General features: G+C 46.0%; 1 protein-coding gene and 1 long non-coding RNA gene across 3 annotated transcripts in view; one reads left to right on the top strand and one right to left on the bottom strand.

The window, feature by feature from the left end:
- The window catches only part of PEMT (phosphatidylethanolamine N-methyltransferase), a 95,093-nt gene that overhangs the window by 53,478 nt on the left and 16,416 nt on the right, over nucleotides 1-25,199 (top strand). For both annotated transcript variants that reach the window (XM_083474827.1, XM_083474826.1), the window contains exons 4-5: nucleotides 2,715-2,860; nucleotides 21,441-21,552. In XM_083474827.1, the coding sequence (XP_083330953.1) occupies nucleotides 2,715-2,860; nucleotides 21,441-21,552 (258 nt within the window). The remainder of the gene's footprint in view (nucleotides 1-2,714; nucleotides 2,861-21,440; nucleotides 21,553-25,199) is intronic.
- The window catches only part of LOC310693147, a 35,641-nt gene that overhangs the window by 583 nt on the left and 9,859 nt on the right, over nucleotides 1-25,199 (bottom strand). Inside the window, exons 2-3 of the long non-coding RNA XR_014519012.1 lie at nucleotides 8,007-8,141; nucleotides 21-1,106 (exon numbers count right to left, since the gene is read on the bottom strand). This is a non-coding gene — a long non-coding RNA (uncharacterized lncRNA). The remainder of the gene's footprint in view (nucleotides 1-20; nucleotides 1,107-8,006; nucleotides 8,142-25,199) is intronic.

The raw sequence follows: 25,199 nt of genomic DNA, 5'->3' as shown, positions 1-25,199 counted from the left end.
CTACCGCTCTTAACCACTACACCACACTGGCTCTCAGGGGACTACCATATTTTTCAGTTTTCTGAGAAACAGGAAGAGCTCTGTTGGCCAAGGAGGATGCGGGGCCAGGAATGAACCCTGTGGCCTTCTCCCATATATTGCTGGTCTCCAGCTGCCATCATTTCTAACCATTGGTCATGCTGGCTGCGGCTTATAGGAGTTGGAGTCCAACAGCACCTGGAGGTTTCTCATCTCTGCTGAAAAGCTCAAAGCACCATGGAGTTTTCTTGGGATAATTTCAGGAATCTCTGTGGGGCTGACTCAACATTGTGCTCCAGCTGGCAAAAGAAACTCAAATATTTGGCCAAGATATGAAGCTCTTATATCGCATGAAGCTAGAGCTGAAAATGCTTCCCATCTTGGTTTTAAAAAAATAATATTTATTGGTTTTCTATTTAGTAATACAATATACATTCACATTATTATTATCTACTTTACCGCTCTGGCTCCTTAGAGCCTATCAACTTCCTTCCCTCTCACTTCATGGCTTTCAAAATTAACCTTTGTATCATTGCGTTTTGTACATTTTCCAGTTCTAATTACACTCATATATAGAATTACACTCATAAATACAGAAGGGGAGAAAATTTCTCTTTACAAGATTTGGGACAACCCTGCTAGTGATGTTAATTGCTTACAATAATCTTTCAAATCTCGTATAAATTTACTTCAATCTTTTTGGGATACTTGATCGTGCTGGTTTTGAATTTTCCCTGTCAGCTTCGCCAGTTCTGCAAAGTCCATCATCTTCATTTGCCACTCTTCTTTCGTTGGTACTTCTTGTTGTTTCCATTTTGGGGCTAAAAGGGTTCTTCCCACTGTTGTTGCATATATAAACAGTATTTTCTCTTCCCTCGGTATCTCAAAACCCACTATGCCCAATAAAAAGGCTTCTGGTTTTTTAACAAAGGTATTTTTGAACATTTTCTTTAACTCATTACAGATCATTTCCCAGAAAGCCTTTACCACCACATGTGGTAGAAGATACCTTCCTTTTCTTTACATTTCCAGCATTCATTCGTTCTTATACAAAAAATGCTTCCCATCTTGTAATCAGTACAACCACCCTGTAAAGTAGAGCAATATTATTAGTGGTTTGGAGTATTCCTTATTTAATGCATATTGCTAACGCTGTTTGCTACTGTTTATGGGGCTGGTGCGATGTTTTCGTTTCTCCGTAAGTTGCATGTCACATGAAATATTAAAGTATTACATCATCTCACTCATTTTACCCCACTATGGTATTAAGTATGTAATAATAATAATAATAATAATAATAATAATAATAATAATAATAATAATAATAATAATTATTTATTTATACCCCGCCCATCTGGCTGAGTTTCCCCATCCACTCTGGGCGGCTCCCAACCAAGTGTTAAAAACAATACAGCATTAAATATTAAAAACTTCCCTAAACAGGGCTGCTTTCAGATGTCTTTTAAAGATAGGATAGCTGCTTATTTCCTTCACATCTGAAGGGAGGGTGTTCCACAGGGTGGGCGCCACTACTGAGAAGGAATATATGTACATACATTTTTCCTTTAATATAAGCCGCTTGGAGACTTGTGGGCAACAAGCAACTAATAAGATAGATACAGTTGCAATCGAAGTTATCCAACCCCCATTGCAAATCAGATTTCTTATCAAAATTTACAGATGTTCAGCTGCTTGCAATGAGCAAACGCAACAAGAGCAATTGAAATAGCTCAACACAACGGACGCTTTAAGTGGTTCCCCCAAATTCAGCTGAAAATGCAACTTGGGGAGTTTGAATAATTTCCATTGCAATTGTAAATATCCCCATTTTTGCAGAAAGGGAAAACTGAGGCTGAGAGAGACTTGCCCAAGGCAGTCTGAGGAGTTCGTGGCAGAGGCGAGAGTCAAATGGGGAATTTTGCACTTTGTGTGCTTATCTCCAGCTAGTATGCTGCACTGACCATGCTGTCAGGTCTACGGACCCAGAAGGGAGGGCTCCAAACTGCAACCATACTATGCTATAAGACCCACTATCCTGTAATATTACATATGAGCCTGTACAACTGATAAAGCCTAGGATGGCGAAACAAGACTAATATTCCTGAAATCCTTGTCTTAGACTCTGTGAAAGGATTCTGTGGAACTGCAACAACCCTTCATGTGGATTATTGGACTCTATGAACAGACAGGTGGACCTTATGCATGAACTGACTAGAGAATGAACTGATCCACTGGGTCTTCGGTACAGTGGTGCCCTGCAAGACGAATGCCTCGCAAGACGGAAAACTCGCTAGACGAAAGAGTTTTCCGTTTTGGAGGTGCTTCGCAAAACGAATCTCCTATGGGCTTGCTTCGCAAGACGACAATGTCTTGCGAGTTCCTGCGGGTTTTCCCCCCTCCCCCCCTTTTTCTAAGCCGCTAAGCCGCTTATGAGGTGATCCGATAAGCCGCTAATAGCGCTAATCGGCTAATCCGTCAATGGGCTTGCTTCGCAAGACGAAAAAACCGCTAGTCGAAGAGAATCACAGAACGGATTCTTTTCGTCTTGCAAGGCACCACTGTACCTTATTTATTTAAAGGTACAGCCGGTTATGTCTTGTGTGTTTATTCAATATGCCTTGGTAAGCAGAGAGAGAGAGAGCAGAGAATGAGACAGGATAACAGGAACCGCTGGTCTACCTCTCCTTTCCTTGCAGTTTCACAGAAGCCATGAAGAGCCAGCCCAAACTGAAGGCCCTGGATTCCCTCTTGGTGCACTACACCAGCGTAGCCCTGATGTCCGTAGGCATCATGTTTGTCACTTCCAGCTTCCTGGCCCTGGGATTCATTGGAACATTCTTGGGTAAGGCTAAAGGTCGCTTTGCTAGACTACGCGTTTATGTATTTGTTGCTTGTTTGTTCCATATAAACGTTTCCATTCCAAACTGGGATGCAAGGCAGCACCTACAACATTTTAAATTTTTACTGAAATCATTTTTATATTTGAGTCTACGGCATTTTAAAACATCCGCTATCAGATACAGAATGATGAAAACAAACGAGTTGGAAGCAATACAGTGGTACCTCAGATTTGTTCCAGAGGTCCGTTCTTAACCTGAAACTGTTCTTAACCTGAAGCACCACTTTAGCTAATGGGGCCTCCTGCTGCCACCGGGCGATTTCTGTTCTCATCCTGAAGCAAAGTTCTTAACCTGAAGCACTATTTCTGGGTTAGTGGAGTCTGCAACCTGAAGCATCTGTAACCTGAAGCGTATGTAACCCGAGGTACCACTGTAATTAAAATACATCCTGGTGCAAACGTCAACAGACATAAATCTGACACCATTAAGTTAGAGATGCGTTAACAAAAGGCCAGCATTTCAGCTCAGTTGGTAAGAGTGTGATACTCTTAAACTCAGGGTTGTGGCTTCAAGCCTCACGTTGGGCAAAAGATTCCTGCAGTGCAAGGGGGTTGGACTAGGTGGCGCCTTCTAACTCTGCAATTCTATGCTTGCCTGTTGGATCATGAGTGTCTTCACCTGTCAGTGGAAGGACAGCAAGGAGGGAGCCAAGCTGGCTTCTGTAGCAAGGGAGATCCAAAGTTGTCAGGGGGCAGCCACCGAGAAGGCCCTCTCCTGTGTCCCCATCAAACGTTCCTGTGAGGGTAGCAGGACCGTGAGAAGGCCCTCCCCAGAAGATCTTGAAACCCAGACAGGTTCATGTGTGGGAATATGGTCTTTCAGAAAACCTGGACCTAAGCTGTGAAGGTAGCTTTAGGTAGCACTTTCTCCAGTGACTAATCCCTTAATCTAGAGGCCTCTTCCAAACAATGGATCTAGACTTTGCCTGTGATCTAGCACTCCACAGGTAAAATGACACAATTACAAGGGAAGTATATGGCTTGTTGTTTTGTTTCACATGGAGTTTGTGATGGTCATCTTATTAACTTGATTTGTAATCCACCTTCCAATGCAGGGATTCTCAAGGTGAAAAACAACAGCAAAAGGACTGGTGGGAGGGAGAGATGAAAAATAAACACAACAGTATCAATAAATGCAAGCACAGATAACAGCAAAGGAAGAAGTAATGGTAGAATGTCCCTTTGTGCCTTGTGATAAACGAAAATCTGCCCTTATTCCCTTATGGGGGACACAAGAGCCCTTATAGAGTCCTTTGTAGGTTCTCTATCATTCAGAGAAAAGAACAGAGGCCAAGCAGAGAATATTGAGAAGCAAAGCAGCCAGTAAGCCTGATCTTTACTGAACTGTTGCAACAAGGTGCTCCTCTTTTACGCAGGAAATGAGGAGGACCCAGAACAAAGGTGTGTTCGCCCTCATATAGACATTTTAAATTGGAGTCCAAGACCACCCCAGACACATCATACCTACATCATAGAAAAGGCAGTCTACAGCAGAAATCTGAGTGCATTGTTTACCTCCTGTTGTTGTTTACCTCCTGTCTGGCAAGTGAACTGTTAATTCTTACTTGACTGGATACCCTGGGGAGCCTGGCCAGTCTTTTGTAATGATAAATACTTAGTTCCTGATCCAGGTCACAGGCTCACCCTGTTCATACACAGACATATCCTTAAGACAGGATTTGTGAAGGCTAAGTCAATGGGGAGGCTTTTCCATTTTCCTTTGACTTTGCAGAGAAAACATTTGGTCAGTTTGGGAGTCAAAATGGTTCCAGGGCTGTTTTACTGTGCTGCTTCAGACATGTGGTTTATATATTTATGTACATGTTTGCTTGGTACATTTATGAACATTTATTATATATCTAAGACCTTAATTTTGTTATTTCAGTCTCAACAAGCTTAAATGTGAAAGTAGAGCAAACTGTGTGTCTCTCTCTCCTTATTTCCAAGTGTTCAGCGGTGCCAGTTTCAGACTACTTTGCGGACTCTGTGGGCAATCTGTGGGCTTTGTTAGACATTAAGTTAGAGAGAATGATAGAACACCCATTAACAACGATTACCCTGGTGGGTGATTTCAGTGTCAGAATGGGAGGTAGTAATATTGTTATGGCAGAAATAATTGGTTTGTTGAATGAGGACTTGGAGGACATATCTCCCAGAATATCGAAAGGTAAGACTACTTCAGCAGTGATTAAGCCAATCAGCAAAGTTAAGTGGGGATGATGCAGAAAACCAAAATAAAGCCAACTTCATTTTTTGCATGTTGTTAGAGCAGAAATACAGGGACAGAATCATAGAATTGTAGAGTTGGAAGGGTCTGCAATCTTGTCCAACCCCCTGCGATGCAGGAATCTCAGCTAAAGCATCCATGGCAGACGGCCATCCAACCTCTGCTTAAAAACCTTCAAGGAAGGTATTATGTACTGAATTGAATAGGATCCAAAGGGCAGCAGTCTGATTGGTCCTAAAACAATAGGATTCAGAATGCAGCAGTCTGATTGGTCCTAGAATAATAGGATCCAGAATGCAGCAGTCTTATCGGTCCACAGGAGCCACCCAATCCAGCTCCAGGTGGAAGTGAATCCACAACCTGATTGGCCTACAGGAGAATCCTGGAATTAGCCAATCACATGGGGCCCATTATGTAAATAAGGTATATAAGGCAGACATTCTGGGGGAACTTCCATTCCTCCTCACCACTGTGAGCTGAATAAAGAGCATGAAATCCACTCTCAACTCCGAGTATATTTCAGAAGGAGAGTCCACAACCCAGGGGAGACCATTCCACTGTCGAACAGCTTTTACCACCAGAAAGTTCTTCCTGACGTTTAGTCGGAATCTCCTTCCTTGTAACTTGAACCCATTGGTTCAAGTCTTCCCCACCACCTCCTAACCATTTTGAATTGCCCCCCCCCCAGTAAAGCTCCTAAACTGATAGTGGGCTGGAGTGAGGGAGGAGGAGCATAGGGTGCAAATTAAAATAACATGGGATTGAGCACCCTTGCCTTCCACTGGCTGGCTGTTCCCTACAAAGGCCTCTATTCTGATCCTATTCATTCCTCTGGAGAAGTGATACCGCAAGCAAGGGGAGATCGATACTTCCTTGTTCCCCCATATCTGTGGGATGGCGAGGCAAAAGTCAGCAGTTAGGAGGGAGATCTGGGTGTGGGTTCAGGACCATGGATAGTTCTCCTGCAACTGCAGCTGAGAAGTCTGGACTAAATGTCAGAGCCGGCTGGCAGAGGTATCTCCTTGGGGTTCACGGGTGAGTAGGTGGGTTCTGATGCCCACACACCTTCACAGCAGGGAGAGCAGGGCATGAATCTCTCCTTGAGGAGGCATGGCAGCTCTCTGGGCTTGTGTCATCCTGTGGTGCAGTGGTTAGAGTGCCAGTCTAGGACCTGGGAGGCCAGGGTTCAAATCCCCTACTCAACCATGAAGTTCACGAAGTGACTTTGGAAGCCAGTCCTAGCCAATCAGCCTAGGGTTGTTGTGGGGATTCGATGAAGGTGAACCATGCATGTCACCTTGGAGAAAAGGTGTGATATAAATGAAATTAATATAAATCATCACCATCACCATCATACTAAGCACCACCACCATGGATTTGGGAGCCCATAACTGTCAGAAAACATTTCCTCCCCCAAGCTGTGCTGCAGACCCTATGTCCCCACCCGCCCCATCCTCTTCCCAGGGGGCTTCATTTTGCATTGCACTCTCTGAACAGAAAGAAAAAAAATCCTCATCTCCCTTGTTGGTGGGACAGGAGATGCCGCAATACGATCCTTGATCCGGTACAGTGGTACCTTGGTTTAAGAACAGCTTAGTTTATGAACAACTTGGATTAAGAACGCTGCAGGTGTTTTGGTTTGTGAACTTTGCCTTGGAAGCAGAACATGTTCTGCTTCCTGTCGAGTGTGTTCCGTTTGTAAATTGAGTCCCCCACTGCTATGGGAAAGCACGCCTTGGTTTAAGAACAGACTTCTGGAACGGATTAAGTTCGTAAACCCAGGTACCACTGTACTTCATTTGAAGCCATTGGGGCTAGAACCAGGCGACCTTTGGTTCTGTGCACAGCTGCCTAAAGTTGGGGTCGACCAGGGCTGCAAATTGGGGCTCCTCCCTAGGAAGTAAAGCTGAGTTTGGGAGCCTGTGGCCCTCCAGATGTTGTTGGGCTTCAACTTCTATAAGCCCCAGCTATCCTGGCCAGTGGTCAGGGCTGGTGGGATTTGAGTCTTAGGAGCTACAGGTACCCCATCCCTGCAGCAAACAGGTCCTCGTGATGGCACTGGCTCTGCCCATCCGAGCTGGTCATTGGCTCTCCTAAACAGGAAGTGGCGCTAACAGTTTCCTGTTCAAGAGGTGGGACTTTGCCTGGGGAATGATTCTCTTGGCTTTGCCTCTTGGCTTGTTTTCTAGCTCCTGGTTCTCTCTGTCGCTGCCTTTGAGGCATCCCTCCTTCTGCCCCACAACATGTGGGGTGGGGATTGGGGTCCCCTTTCCTAGACACCATGCTGTGCTCCTTTGTAGTGGAGATCAACAAAGGCTTTCCTGCCACTCAGCATCCAATAACCCCTCGGTTCCATCTGAAATCTTTCTTCGGTCTTGGAAAGGAGGTCAAAAGTTGTCGGGGTTTCATCCTTTCTTTCAGGCACGCAGATTTATGTAAGTCCGGTTGCATAAATTCCCATCTTTTCCATTAAGCCTCTGGCAGGTTTAACCCCTTTGCCCCCGTCCCCACCTGAAATGGAGCCCTTTGCAGATCAGCTTTTGTATATTGTCAACTTCTCTTTATCCTTCTGCCTTCCTTCCCACCCCACACCCTGAAACCCCCTGCTCATCTCTTCTACCACCAGCATTCAGATTGTAAGCTTCCTGGGGCAGAGACCTGTCATTGTGGAATGGGGAGTCCTTCCATTATTCCTTAAAGTGCCGCACACCGTGACAGCTCTACATGAATGGAAACGGAGGCTAGGGTCTTTTAAATGAACCCACCTGCAGGCAAGCACTTCAAATCGTGAAGATGTGTTTTCCATTTATTTTAATACACAACGGGGGCCGTGACAAACAGGAGAGGAATCACCTTCCTTACCTCCTCCCCTCCCACCTTGCTGGGTGAAAAATTGGGGTCGGCGCCATCTTAAGCGAGCGTAGCGGGGTCTCCAGCTTGCTTGCGGAAGGTCTGATTCATCGCAGCCGGGATGACTTAACTTGGGTGTCATTTCCGCTGAAACGCAAAAACAGGTGAGTCAGGATGAGCCTCAGAAGGTGTGACCTCACCTCTTGGGGCTTTTTCTTGACGCCGAAGATGCTCATAAGCACAGCCTTGGCAGACAGGGAGAGGCATGTTCTCTGCCCGCAACAGCCGCATGGCACCCGGTTAGCAGGGCATGTCAGTGGTGCAGCTGGATTTGGAAGTGGGAGGGAGTTATCCTGCTATGCCTCGTTCCGGGACAATTAAGCATGTGCGGAAGCAGCCCAGAGGAAGATGCTCAGGAATGCAGGAAAGCTTCCTTTTGTGAATTCAGAGCCTTGGTCCTTGCAGCTCAGTATTGCACTGACAGGCAGTAGATTTTCAGGGTTTTAGGCAAGGAGCGTTCGCACTCCTGCCCAGGGTTTGAACCTGGGTCCTTCTTGCAAAGCACATGCTCTACAACTGAGCTGCCTTTAAAATACCGTATTTTTTGCTCTATGAGACTCACTTTTTCCCTCCTAAAAAGTAAGGGGAAATGTGTGTGTGTCTTATGGAGCGAATGCAGGCTGCGCAGCTATCACAGAAGCCAGAACAGCAAGAGGGAATGCTGTTTTCGCTGCGCAGTGATCCCTCTTGCTGTTCTGGCTTCTGGGATTCAGAATATTTTTTTTCTTGTTTTCCTCCTCCAAAAACTAGGTGCGTCTTGTGGTCTGGTGCGTCTTATAGAGCGAAAAATACAGTATATCAAAGCCCTTCTCCTTTTAGGCAAAGATCAGAAGACGACCCGGATGGTAACCAGATTCTGTGTACAGATCTGTAGGCACAGACCATCTCCTGACTCAAACTAGTTCGTTAAGAAAATCCTCAAACTCGGTTCTGTGGGTAACACTGGGTCAGCTCTCTGTGGTAGTTTATCTTAAAGTTTTAAGTGTCTATACGCTTATCGCATTTATGGATTTTAAATTTATTCTTGTACATTGTTTTAGTTGTTTGTTTTCCTTCTGGGACTGTACACCCAAGTGTGTTTTATAAGCTGGTCTCCGACCGTAATAAATTATCTATCTATCAATATCAAAGCCCATAATCCAGCTCATGTCAAAAGCCTTCCAGAGGGCATGGGGTTAATGAAGGGCGCCAGAGTGGGCAGGGAAGGGAGCTGAGTTCCACATGTGGGTCTGTGTCAGGGCGCAGTTCAGCACAAAGAAGCAGGGTCCGTTGTCAGTGAAGTTAGCTCTTTATTCAAGGAAACGGCATGCAAATCAGCAACACTTCCCAGTAGGTCTTGCCCTGTGTTTTGTTTTTTTCCTGGGGGGATAAAGGGCTGCACATACCCCTAAACGTTTTGTGAATCTAATGAGAGAAGAAACTAAAAATAAAAATTAGTTTCTTCTCTAGCACAGTGAATTGTCAGTGTGGGAAGCTGTGTGGAATGTGTGGAGCTGATACAGGGGTAGGCAACCTAAGGCCCATGGGCCGGATGCGGCCCTATCGCCTTTTCAATCCGGCCCGTGGACGGTCCGGGAATCAGCGTGTTTTTACATGAGTAGAATATGTGCTTTTATTTCAAATGCATCTCTGGGTTATTTGTGGGGCATAGGAATTCGTTCATCCCCCCCCAAAAAAAAATATAATCCGGCCCCCCACAAGGTCTGGGGGACGGTGGACTGACCCATGGCTGAAAAAGGTTGCTGACCCCTGAGCTAATACATGTTCTTTCCACTTGTGTCCATTTACTGTATTTATTTTTCCTGATTCGAACCATACAGTGGTACCTGGGGTTACAGACGCTTCAGGTTACAGACTCCGCTAACCCAGAAATAGTACCTCGGGTTAAGAACTTTGCTTCAGGATGAGAACAGAAATCGTGCAGTGGAGGCGCAGTGGCAGCAGGAGGCATCATTAGCTAAAGTGGTGCTTCAGGTTAAGAACGGACCTCCGGAACAAATTAAGTACTTAACCCGAGGTACCACTGTAAAATGGTTATTTTCTTGAGTCAAAATGAAAGTGCCCCTAAACATTTTTTTAGGGGGGGGGGAAGCACTGGTCTTGCCCCTATAGAGCAGTTGCCAGGACTGACGGTCCCTGCCGTCCACACTTTCTAAGGCTCCTCTTCTCCCAGATATTTCCCAAGCAGTCTCAAACTGCACCTGCACACCTCTGGTCTCTGTCCTGCTCTCGTTATTCTGCATGTTCTTGGGGAGATGGGAGCTTTTTGCAGCCACAGAGGGAGGCCCCCCAGGATTCCTCAGCTGCCTCTTGACCTGAGCAGTGAGTGTTTGATCGGTGGAACTCGCTGCCACCGGAGGAAGCAACGGCCACCGACTTAGATGGCCTTGAAGAGAGGGCTATTGATGGCAACTAGCCCCACCAGTTACTTTCTCCCCTTCGCAGTTGGAGACATACCTGAATACATGAATACCAGTTGCTGGAATCCCCAGGAAGGAAGAATGATCTTGTGCTCAGAGCCTGCTTGTGGCTTTACCTTCCTGCCACAGTGGTACCTATTTATCTGCTTGCACTGGCATGCTTTCAAACTGCTAAGTTGACAGGAGCTGGGACGGAGCAAAGGGTGCTCACCCCGTTGCATGGATTCGAACCGCCGACCTTCCATGAGATCACCTTTTTTGCCCTATCCCAGACCAGGGACCCCACCCCACCCTTGCGCAAAGACCCCTGGTTGTGCATTGAGCTCCCTTTGGCAACAACCACACTGGAGGATGGAGGAAGAAGAGTTGACGACATGGAGCGAGTCTCAAGGCAGAGCCTCCATCCCAGTGCAGCGAGGCCCTGCTTAAAGAGTCTTTGGGATATGACGGCAGCAGAGACTGTGCAAATACCTGACTAGAATAATACATGCAAAGATGGGGTTTCTGTGCCCGCCAGATGTTTCTGGAGAGACGCTCCCATCCCCTCTGTCCATTGGCTATGATGGCTGGGGCTGGTGGTAGTTCTCTCACCTGAAGGGCGCCACGTTGGCTACTGTTGTTTCCTAATGAGGCAATTAGAGCTGTCTCTTATATATCTTAGGATTAAAGCACTTAGCAACCGCTAGGCACCAAGGGCTCTTTAATGTAGGCTGAAAGGTTGGAGAGGCACATCGTGAATCACTCTTACTAAACCACTTCTCTGTGGCTTCCCAATTTCCTTCACAGTAGGGGTAGCTGAAGGCCTCAATTTTGCAACAGTTGGGGATCTTCACTTTGACCTCATGTGGGCCCATTTTCTTTCTTGAGTGCTGGCTAATTTGGTGTGCGTGCTTGGGCCAGTCAGTAGGGCAGCTCCCAGCACTTTCCTCCTCATTGTTCCTCTACAATTGGGCCCATTGTGACAGGGGCGGGCACTCCCTGGAATCCTACTTTCCAACGCCTAGTTTTCGCGAGATGCTTGCCCTATTTTCTGCCGTTCCTCTTGGTTAATGTGTTCTTGGAGGGGAGTAATGAGGTTTTTGTGGCAAAGGTGCAAGCAGGAGAGTGTGCTTATGAGTCGCGACTATCTCGGCTCTGTGTTAATAGTATTTATTCCCGCTGTAAACACATTAAAAAAAAACAACTGACAAAGATTTTGTGGTACTGTGACTGGAGCAAAACCATCATGTCCTCTCTTTTTCCCTTGTTAAGTTATTAGTAAGAGAGATCGGGAATCAGCTAAGACTCAGTGGGCAGCTTCACAGAAAGGTGGAAGGACTTGGTGCCTCAGGTTTCCTGACTAGAAAAGTGGTACCAATCTTGTGTGGTCGGTTGCATTACTACCAAAATGGAGAGACCATCAGAACCCTTTTGACACAACTAACCTGTATTTCTGGGCCTGAAGAAGGCTTAAATCAGGGGTGGGGGATTTCATGCCTGGAGACCAAATGTGGCCCTCCAGACCTTTCTGTGTGGTCCTTGAAACCCTCCCCAGAGCATCTCCCTGGCCGACTCTGCTTTGTAGCTTCAGTGCCTTTTGTCGGATGACAAACTCTGATGAATGTGGTGTGTAGAAACTAGCCTTTTGTACAAATGAAACATTTGTTGCCGCGCTCAGTTTTGCCTCTGGCATGCGGCCCTCAAAAGGTTTTCCAGATGGGAATGTGGGAGCCAGTTTGGTGTAGTGGTTAAGAGCGGTGGACTCGTAATCTGGTGAACCGGGTTCGCTTCCCCGCTCCTCCACATGCAGCTGCTGGGTGACCTTGGGCTAGTCGCACTTCTCCTAAGTCTCTCAGCCCCACTCACCTCACAGAGTGTTTGTTGTGGGGGAGGTAGGGAAAGGAGAATGTTAGCCGCTTTGAGACTCCTTAGGGCAGTGATAAAGCGGGATATCAAATCCAAACTCTTCTTCTTCTTCTTCTTTGCTTGAGAAGGATTCCCACCCCTGACTTAATCGGTCTGTCAAATACATTATTCTCTTATTCATTCTCCCTCTCTTTCTCCCTCTAAATGACTTGGATGGGATGAATGGAGGAGATGCTCATCAAATTTGCAGATGACACCAAACTGGGAAGGGGTATCTAATGCTGCAGAAGACAGCATTTAGATTCAAAATGGCCTTAACAGATTGGAGAACTGGGCGCAAGCTAACAAAATGAGTTTCAACAGGACAAATGCAAGGTTCCACAAGGAAGAACCAGATGCACAAATATATGATAGGGGTCACCTGGCTTACTAGCAGTACATGAGAAAAGGATCTAGAGGTCTTGGTGGACACAAGCTGAACATGAGTCAACAGTGTGATGCAGCAGCAAATCTAATGCTCTCCTAGGCTGCATCAACAGAAGTTTAGTGTCCATATCAAGGAAAGTAATAAAAAGGTAAAGGACCCCTGGCAGTTAAGTCCAGTTGTGAATGACTGGAGGGTTGCAGCGCTCATCTCACTTTACTGGCCAAGGGAACCGATGTTTGTCCGCAGACAGTTATTCTGGGTCATGTGGCCAGCATGACTAAGCCGCTTCTGGCAAAACCAGCGCAGTGCACGGAAACGCCGTTTACCTTCCCACCAGAGCGGTACCTATTTATCTACTTGCACTTTGATGTGCTTTCGAACTGCTAGGTTAGCAGGAGCAGGGACCGAGCAATGGGAGCTCATCCTGTCGTGGGGATTCAAACCGATGACCTTCCGATCGGCAAGCCCTAGCCTCAGTGGTTTACACCACAGCGCCACTCTATTGTGCCTTGGCCACATCACACTTGGAATACTGTGTCCAATCCTGGGCACCAGAATTTAAGAAGGTTGTTGACAAGCTGGAAGGTGTGCAGAGAAACAGAGCCTTTTGAGGAATGGTATAGATGGCATGTTTAGCCTGGTAAGGAGGGGACTAAGAGGAGATGTGATAGCCATCTTCAAATATCTCAAGGGCTGTCACATGGAAGAGGGAGCAAGCTTGTTTTCTACTGCTCCGGAGGGTAGGACTCGAACCCATGGCTTCAAATTACAAGAAAGGAGATTCTGACTAAACCTCAGGAAGAACTTTTTGTTGGTAAGAGCTGTTTGACAGGGGAACAGTCTCCCTCAGGAGGTGGTAGACTCTCCTTCCTTAGAGGTTTTAAGCAGAGATTGTCAGGAGTGTGTGCAGGAGCCAGGCCCTGTGACCAGTAAGGCTTCGCAGGACTGGGGCCTTCCTAAGTTTGTTGTGGTGAGGCAAGGCGCGGCCGCACAGGTTGGTAACCGCTTGGTAACTCACTGCACCTGGTGGCAAGAGCTGGGAAGGGATATAAGGTCAGCATTTCCCTTCAGCTTTTTGCCACAGCAACTCATTTTCTGCTTTGCTGCGTTTGGCTTCTTGCTTCCTGATTCTCAGACCTTGGCTCCTTGACTCCTGGTTTCTTGACCCTTGGACCCTTGATTTTGTGACTCCTTGCTTCTGGACCTTCGGACCCCTGGCTTCTGGACCCTCATTCCTGCTCGCCCCCCACCATCTTGCCCCGGTCCTGACGTCCTCAGCCGGGACTTCGATCTCCCGTAGACCGGACCGTGACAGAGGTTGGGTGGCCATCTGTCAGGGATGCTTTAGCTGAGATAGACTGGATTACCCTTGGGGTCCCTTCTATGATTTTATCATCCCCCCCCCCTTTAAATGAAGGCTTTTCCAGTAGATCAAAACCAGAAACCTTGGACCAAAGTTGGCACCTCATGTGGTGTAGCAACAAATGGTCTGACAAGCCATTTCTCTCAATCCTTACTGGCAGCGTATCTCAAGAGAAGGCCTCAAGCATTCTCACAAAATGACCACGCATATATTCACAGGAGGAGCCCAACAGCCCTCTCCCCGCTGTTGGCACACAGAGACATAAGGCCTCCAATAGCCATCTTGGGCTACCAGCCATTGATAACGCCATATCCTCCCGCGAATTTGCCTAATCGTCTTTCAAAGCCATCCAAGTTGGTGACCTTCTCTGCCCCCAGTGGGAGGGAGTTCTGCAGTTGAATGCTTGTGCTGTGGGAAGAAGCCCTTTCTTTTTGCTGCCCCAAATCTTCCAGCAGTTTAGCTTCGTTGGGTCCCCACAAGTTCTAGTGGGAGTGGGAGCAAAACGTCTGTCTCTCCACTTGCTTTTTCAAAACATACAGAAATGGGGCAACTTCTTCATGGATCTTCAACATCTCTAATTTGGCCCGTGCAAGAACGCAGGCTTGGACTTCTCATTGTACACAGGAGTTTATTTCTCCCTCCTTCCCACAACCCCTCTCTCCAAACTCACATATTGATGGACAACACGGACACACTCAAAAACTTGTTCCCTTCCTTGTAACTTACTTCCACTTAAGGCACTGTTGGTTTTGGTCCAGCACAGCTTCCTGCAATTTTTTGAGATCACAAAGCTTAGCAACTGCTTTCTCCTTATCCGTACTTTCCTCTCCCCCAATAATACTTTGTTCCCTTTCTCCTTTTGTTTCCTCCTGCCTGACTTCAAAAGATTTGTATATTACTAGAATTATGTTCTGGAATTCTGAGGAGATAAGATGCTCAGGATGTGCAACCCATGTCATGAAGCAAATCCTCTCTGAAACATCCGTACGCACCGAAGAAGCTGATATTACGGGGAGGAAAAGAGCAATTTTCTTGCAGGAAAACAGAATAATGATCCCTCTGTTGAGAGCAAAGTAGCATCAGATGTGTTGCCAGCCCGCTCTTCAGGCTCCAGCAATCAGCAGGTTTGGCGTCAGTAAATCTATAAGATTTGTATTGGGTTATTTCTCCCCACCTTGGGAATTGGATAAATATTCCCTCTCTCCCTCCCACCCATTCTTAAGGCTTAATGAATTGAAACTGAGGGAGTTTGGCTTCCCCCAAAGAACCCTAGGAACTGTAGTTTGCTTGTTTTTTCAGACAAATTTTATTAAATTTCCAGAAATTTCACATATACATTTCAATACATAATGTTGTTGTTTAGTTGTTTAGTCGTGTCCGACTCTTCGTGACCCCCTGGACCAGAGCACGCCAGGCACTCCTGTCTTCCACTGCCTCCCGCAGTTTGGTCAAACTCATGCTGGTAGCTTCGAGAACACTGTCCAGCCATCTCGTCCTCTGCCGTCCCCTTCTCCTTGTGCCCTCCATCTTTCCCAACATCAGGGTCTTTTCCAGGGAGTCTTCTCTTCTCATGAGGTGGCCAAAGTATTGGAGCCTCAGCTTCAGGATCTGTCCTTCCAGTGAGCACTCAGGGCTGATTTCCTTCAGAATTGAGAGGTTTGATCTTCTTGCAGTCCATGGGACTCTCAAGAGTCTCCTCCAGCACCCTAATTCAAAAGCATCAATTCTTCGGCGATCTGCCTTCTTTATGGTCCAGCTCTCACTTCCATACATCACTACTGGGAAAACCATGGCTTTAACATGGCTTTTACGGACCTTTGTCAGCAAGGTGGTGTCTTTGCTTTTTAAGATGCTGTCTAGGTTTGCCATTGCCTTTCTCCCAACAAGCAGGCGTCTTTTAATTTCGTGACTCCTGTCACCATCTGCAGTGATCATGGAGCCCAAGAAAGTAAAATCTCTCACTGCCTCCATTTCTTCCCCTTCTATTTGCCAGGAGAAGAAATAGAGGCAGATATTTATTTTACTCTGTCAACTTCCCATCCGATTTTCCATGGAGCTTTTTTTTGGTTTCTCCCCATTGCAGCACCCTATCTTCTCTTTCTTATATCATAACAATAATAACAATAACCTCTGATTCCTTCTGTTGCTCATAGTTCAAATCCTGATCGTGAATTCCATCACGCCGTAATATTTAAATAGTCTAGGAGAGAGACAAAGGCTTCCATTCTTCCATAAAGCAATCATCCTTGTGGTCTCTTATTTTTAACTGTTAACTTGTGCCGATTCAGCATGACATTACTTATTCATCTTTCCTTGGTGGGGACTTCTTCATCCTTCAGGAACTGTAGTTTCTTAAGGGTCCTGGGAATTGTAGTTCTCTGAGGGGTGAACTACCATTCCCAGGATTCTTTGGGGTTGGAGGTATCCCTGTTGAAGTCATACAAACCTACAGTGGACCCTCTGGATACGAACTTAATTCGTTCCGGGGGTCCGTTCGCACCCCGAAAATAATGTAAATAGAGGTACGCTTCTGCACACACACGTGGCGCGATTGAGTGCTTCTGCGCATGTGTGTGCTGCGAAACCTGGAAGTATACACTTCCTGGCTTGCCGTGGCCATAACCTGAAGATTTCATATCCAGAGGGATACATAAGTAGAGGTACTTTAAATCTATGGTACAGATATGACTGATAGATTATTATTTTTTAAGCTGCAGTCCATTTCGAGCAAAGCCTCGATCCTTTTCAAAGGCAGCCCACGTATTGCACGTCACAGTAATTCGAGGGGATGCAACTTAAGACATAGGTCACTGTGGCCAGATCCGATATCTACTCAGCAGCTGCTGTTGGCATTCAGATCATTGCAGTTCAAGGGTCCTTGAAACCACCCACAGACCCTGTTCATCTGCCTGAACTTTCTGAGCGCTGTGCCTGGACACGGGTTTCTGTTATAGGCCCCTTTGAATGTTTCCAAGAAAAGTGAGATGTCGAAAGGTTGTGCCCGGCTAAATGGGGGAGGAAAAGAATGCAGGAATCTTAATGAGTTTTCTCTCTCTCTCTCAACAAATCAAGGATTCTAAAGTGCACTGGATATCAAAAGTGCTTTCGAAAAGTAGAAATTATGGCCTTGGAGTGAGTCACGTAAAACACGACCCGGTTCGTTTTGCCCCCCTTCATGCTACGAAGTTGACACTTCTTTTCAAATCTGCGCTTAATTGACATTAGCAAAGTGTTTCCAGATAGCGGGCTAAAAGGCAGCCACCGAGAGAACAAAGTGCTGTAATTTGCTACTATTACTACCTGGGTCAAATTGTCAATTTCCCTGGTCTCATGCCGTGTAAGAAACACATTTCAACTTCCAAGAATGAATGGCCTCCTGTCCGATTAAACACACACACACACACAAACACAGGGCCGTTGCTATAGGCGGCTAAGTGGGCTAATGACATAGCAGGGGGAAAAGTTTTACCCGCCAGAGACAATTGCTTTCTGTTGCCTGGCAATCAGAGCTGCAGCCCGCTGAGTCATACTTTAGATGGGCTTGGCTGGTATTGTGTGTTGCCACTCGGAATGCCAAAAAAGCCACCAAAATGCTTGTTTCACGGTGTTGGGGCAGGTGGTTTTTGCTTGCCATTTTGGGGGGCTCAGTTTGTAGCAGGAAGGGATCTGCGGGGCTCGGTCTGACCTGAGAAGCACAAGAGTCCCTTGTGATCAAACGCCCGGAGCCCAGGCTGATGGTTTGGCTACCATCTCGTCCCATCAGCATCTCCCTCTAAGTTAGGAAATGATTGATTCCTCTCCTGTGCCTTTATCACCGCTGTGGATTATTCTGCCATGCAAATTATGGGTCGCCTAAGAGAAATTCTAAAATTTAATTTTGGAACACTCAGTTTGCAGTTTTCATATCCCCTTTAGTTCATTTTGCATCTCTTCCCTCTCGGTGTTACCAAAAGGGAGTGGTCAGATCTGTCCGTTTCAGCTTCTCATTTTTTCAGGCCTTAGTTTCATTTCTCCGCATTTTCACATCAGTTTGCAATAAATATAATAATGATGATAAAATACTTTTGGAAACCTATCAGGATTGTAGTGCAGATTTCTTGCAATATGCAAGCTCCCCCAATCAACACACTTTTGCAAAGTCCATTTTTACTAATATTGCACATTTTAGTTTGTTATTTTTGCTGGTGTATGCACACTTTACCATACTGTATGCGTATATATACGTATATATTACTGGAGAACAGCATTGCAAAATTCAAAGTGTGGGTAGGTTTGTCTTTAAATGCAAACTTAATTGAATGCCTGTATACTTAAAAGAATGTCTCCACCCCCATCGTTCAGCCCAGACACTGAGGTCCAGCTCCGAGGGCCTTCTGGTGGTTCCCTCACTGTGAGAAGTGAGGCTACAGGGAACCAGGCAGAGGGCCTTCTTGGTAGTGGCACCCGCCCTGTGGAACACCCTCCCATCAGATGTCAAGGAGATAAACAACTATCTGACTTTTAGAAGACATCTGAAAGCAGTCCTGAATCAGGAAGTTTTTAATGTCTGATGTTTTATTTTGTTTTTAATATTTTGTTGGGAGCCGCCCAGAGTGGCTAGGGCAACCCAATCAGAAGGGTGGCATATAAATTTTTTATTATTATTATTATTATTATTATTATTATTATTATTACTACTACTACTACTCCCACTTATTTCCAGCATTCAGGATGTGAGTGCATTGCTTATATGTCCAAAACTGGCTCTTCCACAAACAAGGGGAAGATATCCACAGACTGAGTGGCAACCCCAAAGTTTGCAGAAGAAGGGGGGAAATTGGAGGGAACCTTTAAGATGGGGGGAGCTCGACATGTTCAGTGGCTGCAGAACCTTGGCTGACTGTGCTGAAAACTGTAGGAAGGAATGTAATGAAATGAGTAATTGTGATCCTGAATAGAAGCACTTTGTACTGCAACATCTTGTAGCAGATTCCACTTTTTCTTACATTTTTATATTATTGTTACTTTTATCATCACTCCCCCTTCACCTTTGGGGATCGGACAGGCGATAAATCTAAATCCCAACTAAGTACATAAACATCTCCCGGGCTCTCTCGCTCCTTTAGCAGCTACCCACATTCCCAGTAATTTTCCTTTCTGCCCTTATCTGCCTTCTCTTCCGAAACGGACGTCTCGCAACCCTATCTTGCTGGCAACAGGCTCTCTGTTATGTCCAAAGGTGGAGGGGAGGCAGAAGAAGATGAGAAGTTGCTTTGCAGGAGGTTGGTGGTGCATTTTGAGAAACGCAGTGCAGCCGGAGCCCCAGTCAGCTTAGTGAAAGCGAGAACCCGTTCCTGGAATTACATACCCTCCAACATTTCTCCGATGAAAATTTGTTGTTGTTGTTTAGTCGTTTAGTCGTGTCTGACTCTTCGTGACCCCATGGACCAGAGCACGCCAGGCACTCCTGTCTTCCCCTGCCTCCCGCAGTTTGGTCAAACTCATGCTGGTAGCTTTGAGAACACTGTCCCAGCATCTCGTCCTCTGTCGTCCCCTTCTCCTTGTGCCCCTCCATCTTTCCCAACATCAGGGTCTTTTCCAGGGAATCTTCTCTTCTCATGAGGTGGCAAAAGCCTTGGAGCCTCAGCTTCAAGATCTGTCCTTCCAGGGAGCACTCAGGGTTTTTTAACAAACATATTTTTGAACATCTTTTCCATTTCATTATATATCATTTCCCAGAAGCCTTTACCTTTTTACATATCCACCACATATGGGAAAAGTACCTTATTTTTCCTTACATTTCCAACATAGATTAGATGAGTTTTTTATACATCTTAACAAGTTTTACAGGTGTTAAATACCATCTATACATCATTTTCATATAATTTTCTTTCAATGAGCTCCATGCTGTAAATTTTAAATTTTCTTTCCACAGCTTTCCCCATGATTCCAAGTAGTATATTATACCCTATATCTTGTGCCCAGATGGCTGCACAGTCTTTACCCAGTTACCTGTGAGTAGGCTCCATTGAGTACAATGGGACTTACTTCTGAGTAGGCAGTGTAAGGCTCCATTTACAATAAAGGAATAAACGCTCCCCGCATTTCCTTTTAAAATGGCTGGCTGCTGAAGTGTTGCAATTAAATAAAGTGGACTGGTGACATTTTCCTTCAAAATTATAGGAAGTGGCTTCATATGCCAGCTTCACCATTTCCTTCACTCGGTGCAGGAATTTTATTTTAAGGATAAACAGGACTCTGGTTTTGCACCTACGAACATACGCACATCACTTTTAATTGAATGAATTTTATTATTACGGTCACAGACCAGTTCCTGCTCACTTACAGTATCAGGAAAATCATAAAACACAACAGGAATACATTGAATTGTAATTGGGTGTAACAGAAACAATTCAGATATAGTGGCAGTTAAAAATATATACAGTGGTACCCCGCAAGACGAATGCCTCACAAGACGGAAAACTCGCTAGACGAAAGAGTTTTCCGTTTTGGAGGTGCTTCGCAAAACGAATTTCCTATGGGCTTGCTTCGCATGACGACAATGTCTTGCGAATTCCTGCTGGTTTTTTCCCCTCCCCCCCCTTTTCTAAGCCGCTAAGCCGCTTATGAGCTGATCCAATCAGCAGATAAGCCGCTAATAGCGCTAATCCGCTAATCCGTCAATGGGCTTGCTTTGCAAGACGAAAAAACCGCTAGACGAAGAGAATCACAGAACGGATTCTTTTCGTCTTGCGAGGCACCACTGTATTAAATCTTGATCACTAAAATATAACCTAAAATTGTCATTTAAAACCTTAATCAGCTTGTTCCCTGAGTTTTATGGCAGTCGCACAGAATTTGGCCACCCTTAGCGTGATCTCTGGGTCCTTGTCCTCTACTAGGAGTTTTAGACATTGAAGTTCAGACCCATTTGGATATTTTTTTATAACAGGAGTGATAAATACTGAGCGTATATCCCCGTAGAAACGGCAGCGTAACAAGACATGAGAGACAGTTTCTACCTCCATCAAGCTGCAGGGGCAGACTCATTCCCCATATGGTTTACCCGTGAATCTGCCCTACCATCACTTTTAATTGTTCTCTGGAACATGGAGGGGAGGGGAAAAGGGACCTTCCGGGATCAAATCGGAAACTGGGGTGGCTTCTGTAATGCCAGGGTGTCCCTCTTAAATTGGGACATGTGGAATTAAATCAGAAGGAGCAGGCTGTCTCCTTGTGCATTATGGATCTTGGAGGGAACGTCTACTGAGACTTTTCTCCGGCACCTAAAGGAGACATGGGTACCATGTTGGCAAGCCCCGCCTTAAGCCTTGTGTCTGCTTCTTTTCTAGGGGACTACTTCGGCATCCTCATGGAGGCAAAGGTGACGTCTTTTCCATTCAACGTGTTGGACAATCCCATGTATTGGGGCAGCACCACGATCTACCTGGGCTGGTCCGTCATGTGAGTCCATCATGTTTCTGCTCTTTTCAAACTTATTTATTTATTACATTTGCAGTGGTACCTTGGTTTAAAACCATAATCTGTTCTGGAGGTCCAGTTGTGAACCAAAACAGGTTGTAACCCAAGACGCGATTTTGCCAATGGGGCCTCCCCCCCCCCCAAAAAAAATTGGTTGTAATCCAAAATAGGGACACACACTTGGTATTGGTATTGTTTTGTAGATGGAAGAGGAGAGGAAGCGCCATCACCTGCCCCGCATATTGAAGGGTAGTCTGATAAAGGATTCTGGGGGGCGTGGCCCTGTCTGAAGCCTAAGGAGGTGAGGGCCTAAGGCAGGCCCCCTATCGGTGACCCCAGGGGAGTTCCTAGTTGATGTGCATCAGCAGGACTCCCCCAGTGGTGGTTAACCCTTCCCGGACTTCAAGCAGATGGGCTGGAGTTGGATATAGTCGGTTAGGACCAGTGCCTAGGCCAATACCGTTCTTCACCTGTAACCAATAAAGTTGTGGCCTTATTTAGCCCATTTATCTTAATAATTTTGCCATGTGTCTTTATTTCCACTGGGGTGGGGATGGGAACTCGCCACACAAATGTTAACCTACTTCGTAGAATGCATCTAGATCCAAATGATCACAGTGCATGTGATCTCCAGAGCTGGAAAGGTGAAACATCCGCTTCCTGGTCTCCTCTATAACTGTGTCCTTAGCAGGAAGGACACAGCAGGGGATGGGGGGTGGAATCGACAGCGCAGGCCCAGTGTATCCTCCAAGTCACTCGGATGACGCCAGAGGAGACCACGGTAAATAGATCAGCAATTTCACCAAATAGGAAGGTCGGCTGAAGGGACTTGGGGAACTGTCAGTACAGTGTAGAAACAGGCTGCTCAGAATAACAAAAAAGCTTTTAAACCGGCCGATTCTGCGGAAAATGCAAAACACGTTCCTCAGCAGCGCATGGCCAGCTATCGTGTTACATGCACCCCATTCTCTGAAGTTTGAGGGGGTTCAGTGCATGCCCTGAGCTGGTTTCCTTGGAATGAAGGACTGCTCTCTACCAAGCTGGTGTGGCGTAGTTGTTAGAGCGTCAGGCTAGGACCTGGGAGGTCAGGGTTCAAATCCCGCCCCAGCCACAAAGGAAAGGTGGATTAGGAAATGTAAAAATAAACAAATGAACTATATAAAGTACATTAACTGTGCAAGTTGGCTGCTGTCAGTATTTTTGCTTGCAGGTGCCAAGAGTTTGGCTGTTTTCCCATTTTTGCGTCCTTTTAGCTGCTGGGTCTCTGTTCTGGTGTTTGGCCTGTCCTTATTTTAGGATTATCTGTTGTTATTAGTATTACTACCACTACTTGAGCATACCTATTAAAGCAAAGAGCACTTTCCCCATTACATGAATGTTCTCTACTGATTCGTGTCTGCGTTAATGTGTTCCCCGCGGATAATATTAACTACGAGAGTCTTTTGTTCGTTGTTCTCTGACTGCTACACACAGGGTGTCAAATGGATGTCCCTGTTTTCATGGTGGTAGAATGCATCATCCGTGGTCAGTCGGTAGTAACCACAGGGAACAGAACAGACAGTGCTTTATTGCGTTCTCTCTAGGGCAGAAGTACCCACTCCATTTTGATGTGTTCATTTTTGAGCCCCAAACAAGCACAAAATAGTTTTGTGTATTCATCAAGCCTTTATTCCCCCCCACCTTTCAACCCAGAATCCTAGGGTGGTGTAAAAGCTGGGATGACCTTGCTGTTTATGAATTGGTGAACAGAACCTATGAACCATGTGTCTATCTATCATGGTATTGTCTGCACACTGAACTGGAATCTACTCTCCTACATTTCAATTCCCAACATTACCCAGGTGCTCTACCTGGGAATTGCAGCTCTTGGACCACAAGGGATGTTTTGCACCTGAGCAACGGAGCCACGAGAGCAAAATGTATACCTGAAGGAGCGTCTCCACCCCCATCATTCAGCCCATACACTGAGGTCCAGCGCCGAGGGCCTTCTGGCGGTTCCCTCGCTGTGAGAAGTAAAGCTACAGGGAACCAGGCCGAGGGCCTTCTCGGTAGTGGTGCCTGCTCTGTGGAACGCCCTCTCAGCAGATGTCAAGGCAATAAACAACTATTTTACTTTTAAAAGACAACTGTTTAGGGAAGTTTTTAATGTCTGACACTGTATTGTTTTTAGTATTGGAATTTAGTATTGTATTTAGTATTGGAAAACAATTGGAAGCCGCCCAGAGTGGCTGGGGAAACCCAGCCAGATGGGCGGGGTATAAATAATAAATTATTATAATATTATTATTATATAAAATGCAGGAGTGGTGAACTTGTTGCCTTTGGATGGACTCCAAGTCTCATCATCCCCAGCTGCCATGGCCAACAGTCAAGGATAACAGGAGCTGTGGTCTAGCAACATTTGAAGGGCCCTGGATTCAGCAGCCCTGCTTCATATATTTCATAACTCCTTCCACCCAGTTGCTTATTCTGCCTCTTCTCTGCATCTGTTTTTAACAAGCCTCTTTCTCTGGTTTTGAAGCATCCCTTTCTACATGCTTAAATCAGGGGGTGTCTACAGAGAGGCCCAGCAATGAATGATTGCATGCACATCTGCGGGAGCCACTGAGACCGTAAGTCAACAAGGTGGTGTTGGCGGCAGATCCGGCTTGTATGACGCACTGACTCTCTCGCACACATCTCTGGCGTTTTAATTGGCTGCTAAACGAGCCCTGCGATGAGCTGGCAATGCTAGTAAATGACCCTCCGTGAAATGAAAGCAAAGCTCATGGGGATGGAGATGATGAAGTCAGAGAGTAGTGGAAGAAGAGATATCCACAAGCTGGGAAGAGGACCGGTTCCTGAAACCACCTTGAAAGCTTGTTGTTGTTTAGTCATTTAGTCGTGTCCAACTTCGTGGCCCCCTGGACCAGAGCACGCCAGGCACTCCTGTCTTCCACTGCCTCCCGCAGTTTGCTCAAACTCATGCTGTCCGCTTCGAGAACACTGTCCCACCATCTCGTCCTCTGTCGTCCCCTTCGCCTTGTGCCCTCCATCTTTCCCAACATCAGGGTCTTTTCCAGGGAGTCTTCTCTTCTCATGAGGTGGCCAAAGTATTGGAGCCTCAGCTTCAGGATCTGTCCTTCCAGTGAGCACTCAGGGCTGATTTCCTTCAGAATGGATAGGTTGGATCTTCTTGCAGTCCATGGGACTCTCAAGAGTCTCCTCCAGCACCAGAATTCAAAAGCATCAATTCTTCGACAATCAGCCTTCTTGATGGTCCAGCTCTCACTTCCATACATCACTACTGGGAAAACCATAGCTTTAACTATACGGACCTTTGCCGGCAAGGTGATGTCTCTGCTTTTTAAGATGCTGACTTAAGATGCTGCTGAAAAGCTGGACAAGTGCAAATCCCTCTCAGAAGAAATTGGCAACAAGGAAACCCAAAATTCTGTGATTGGCCTAAATTCTCCTCAGGAGGTTCCAAATGCTTCTCCCCTTTGCTCTGAAGGCCCTGTGTGGGCATCCATATGACTGGCACCATGGCCACATTCACAACATACATTTAAAGCATTATGGCGCCATTTTTAAGTTTCCCACAAAGAATTCTGGGAGCTGTAATTTGTTAGGGGTGCTGATAGTTGTTA

This window comes from Podarcis liolepis (genome assembly GCF_965112155.1).
Source record: "Podarcis liolepis genome assembly, chromosome: 14".
NCBI lineage: Eukaryota > Metazoa > Chordata > Lepidosauria > Squamata > Lacertidae > Podarcis > Podarcis liolepis.
The sequence above is the reverse complement of the archived record's forward strand: the minus strand, read 5'-3'. Positions and strand labels throughout refer to the sequence as shown.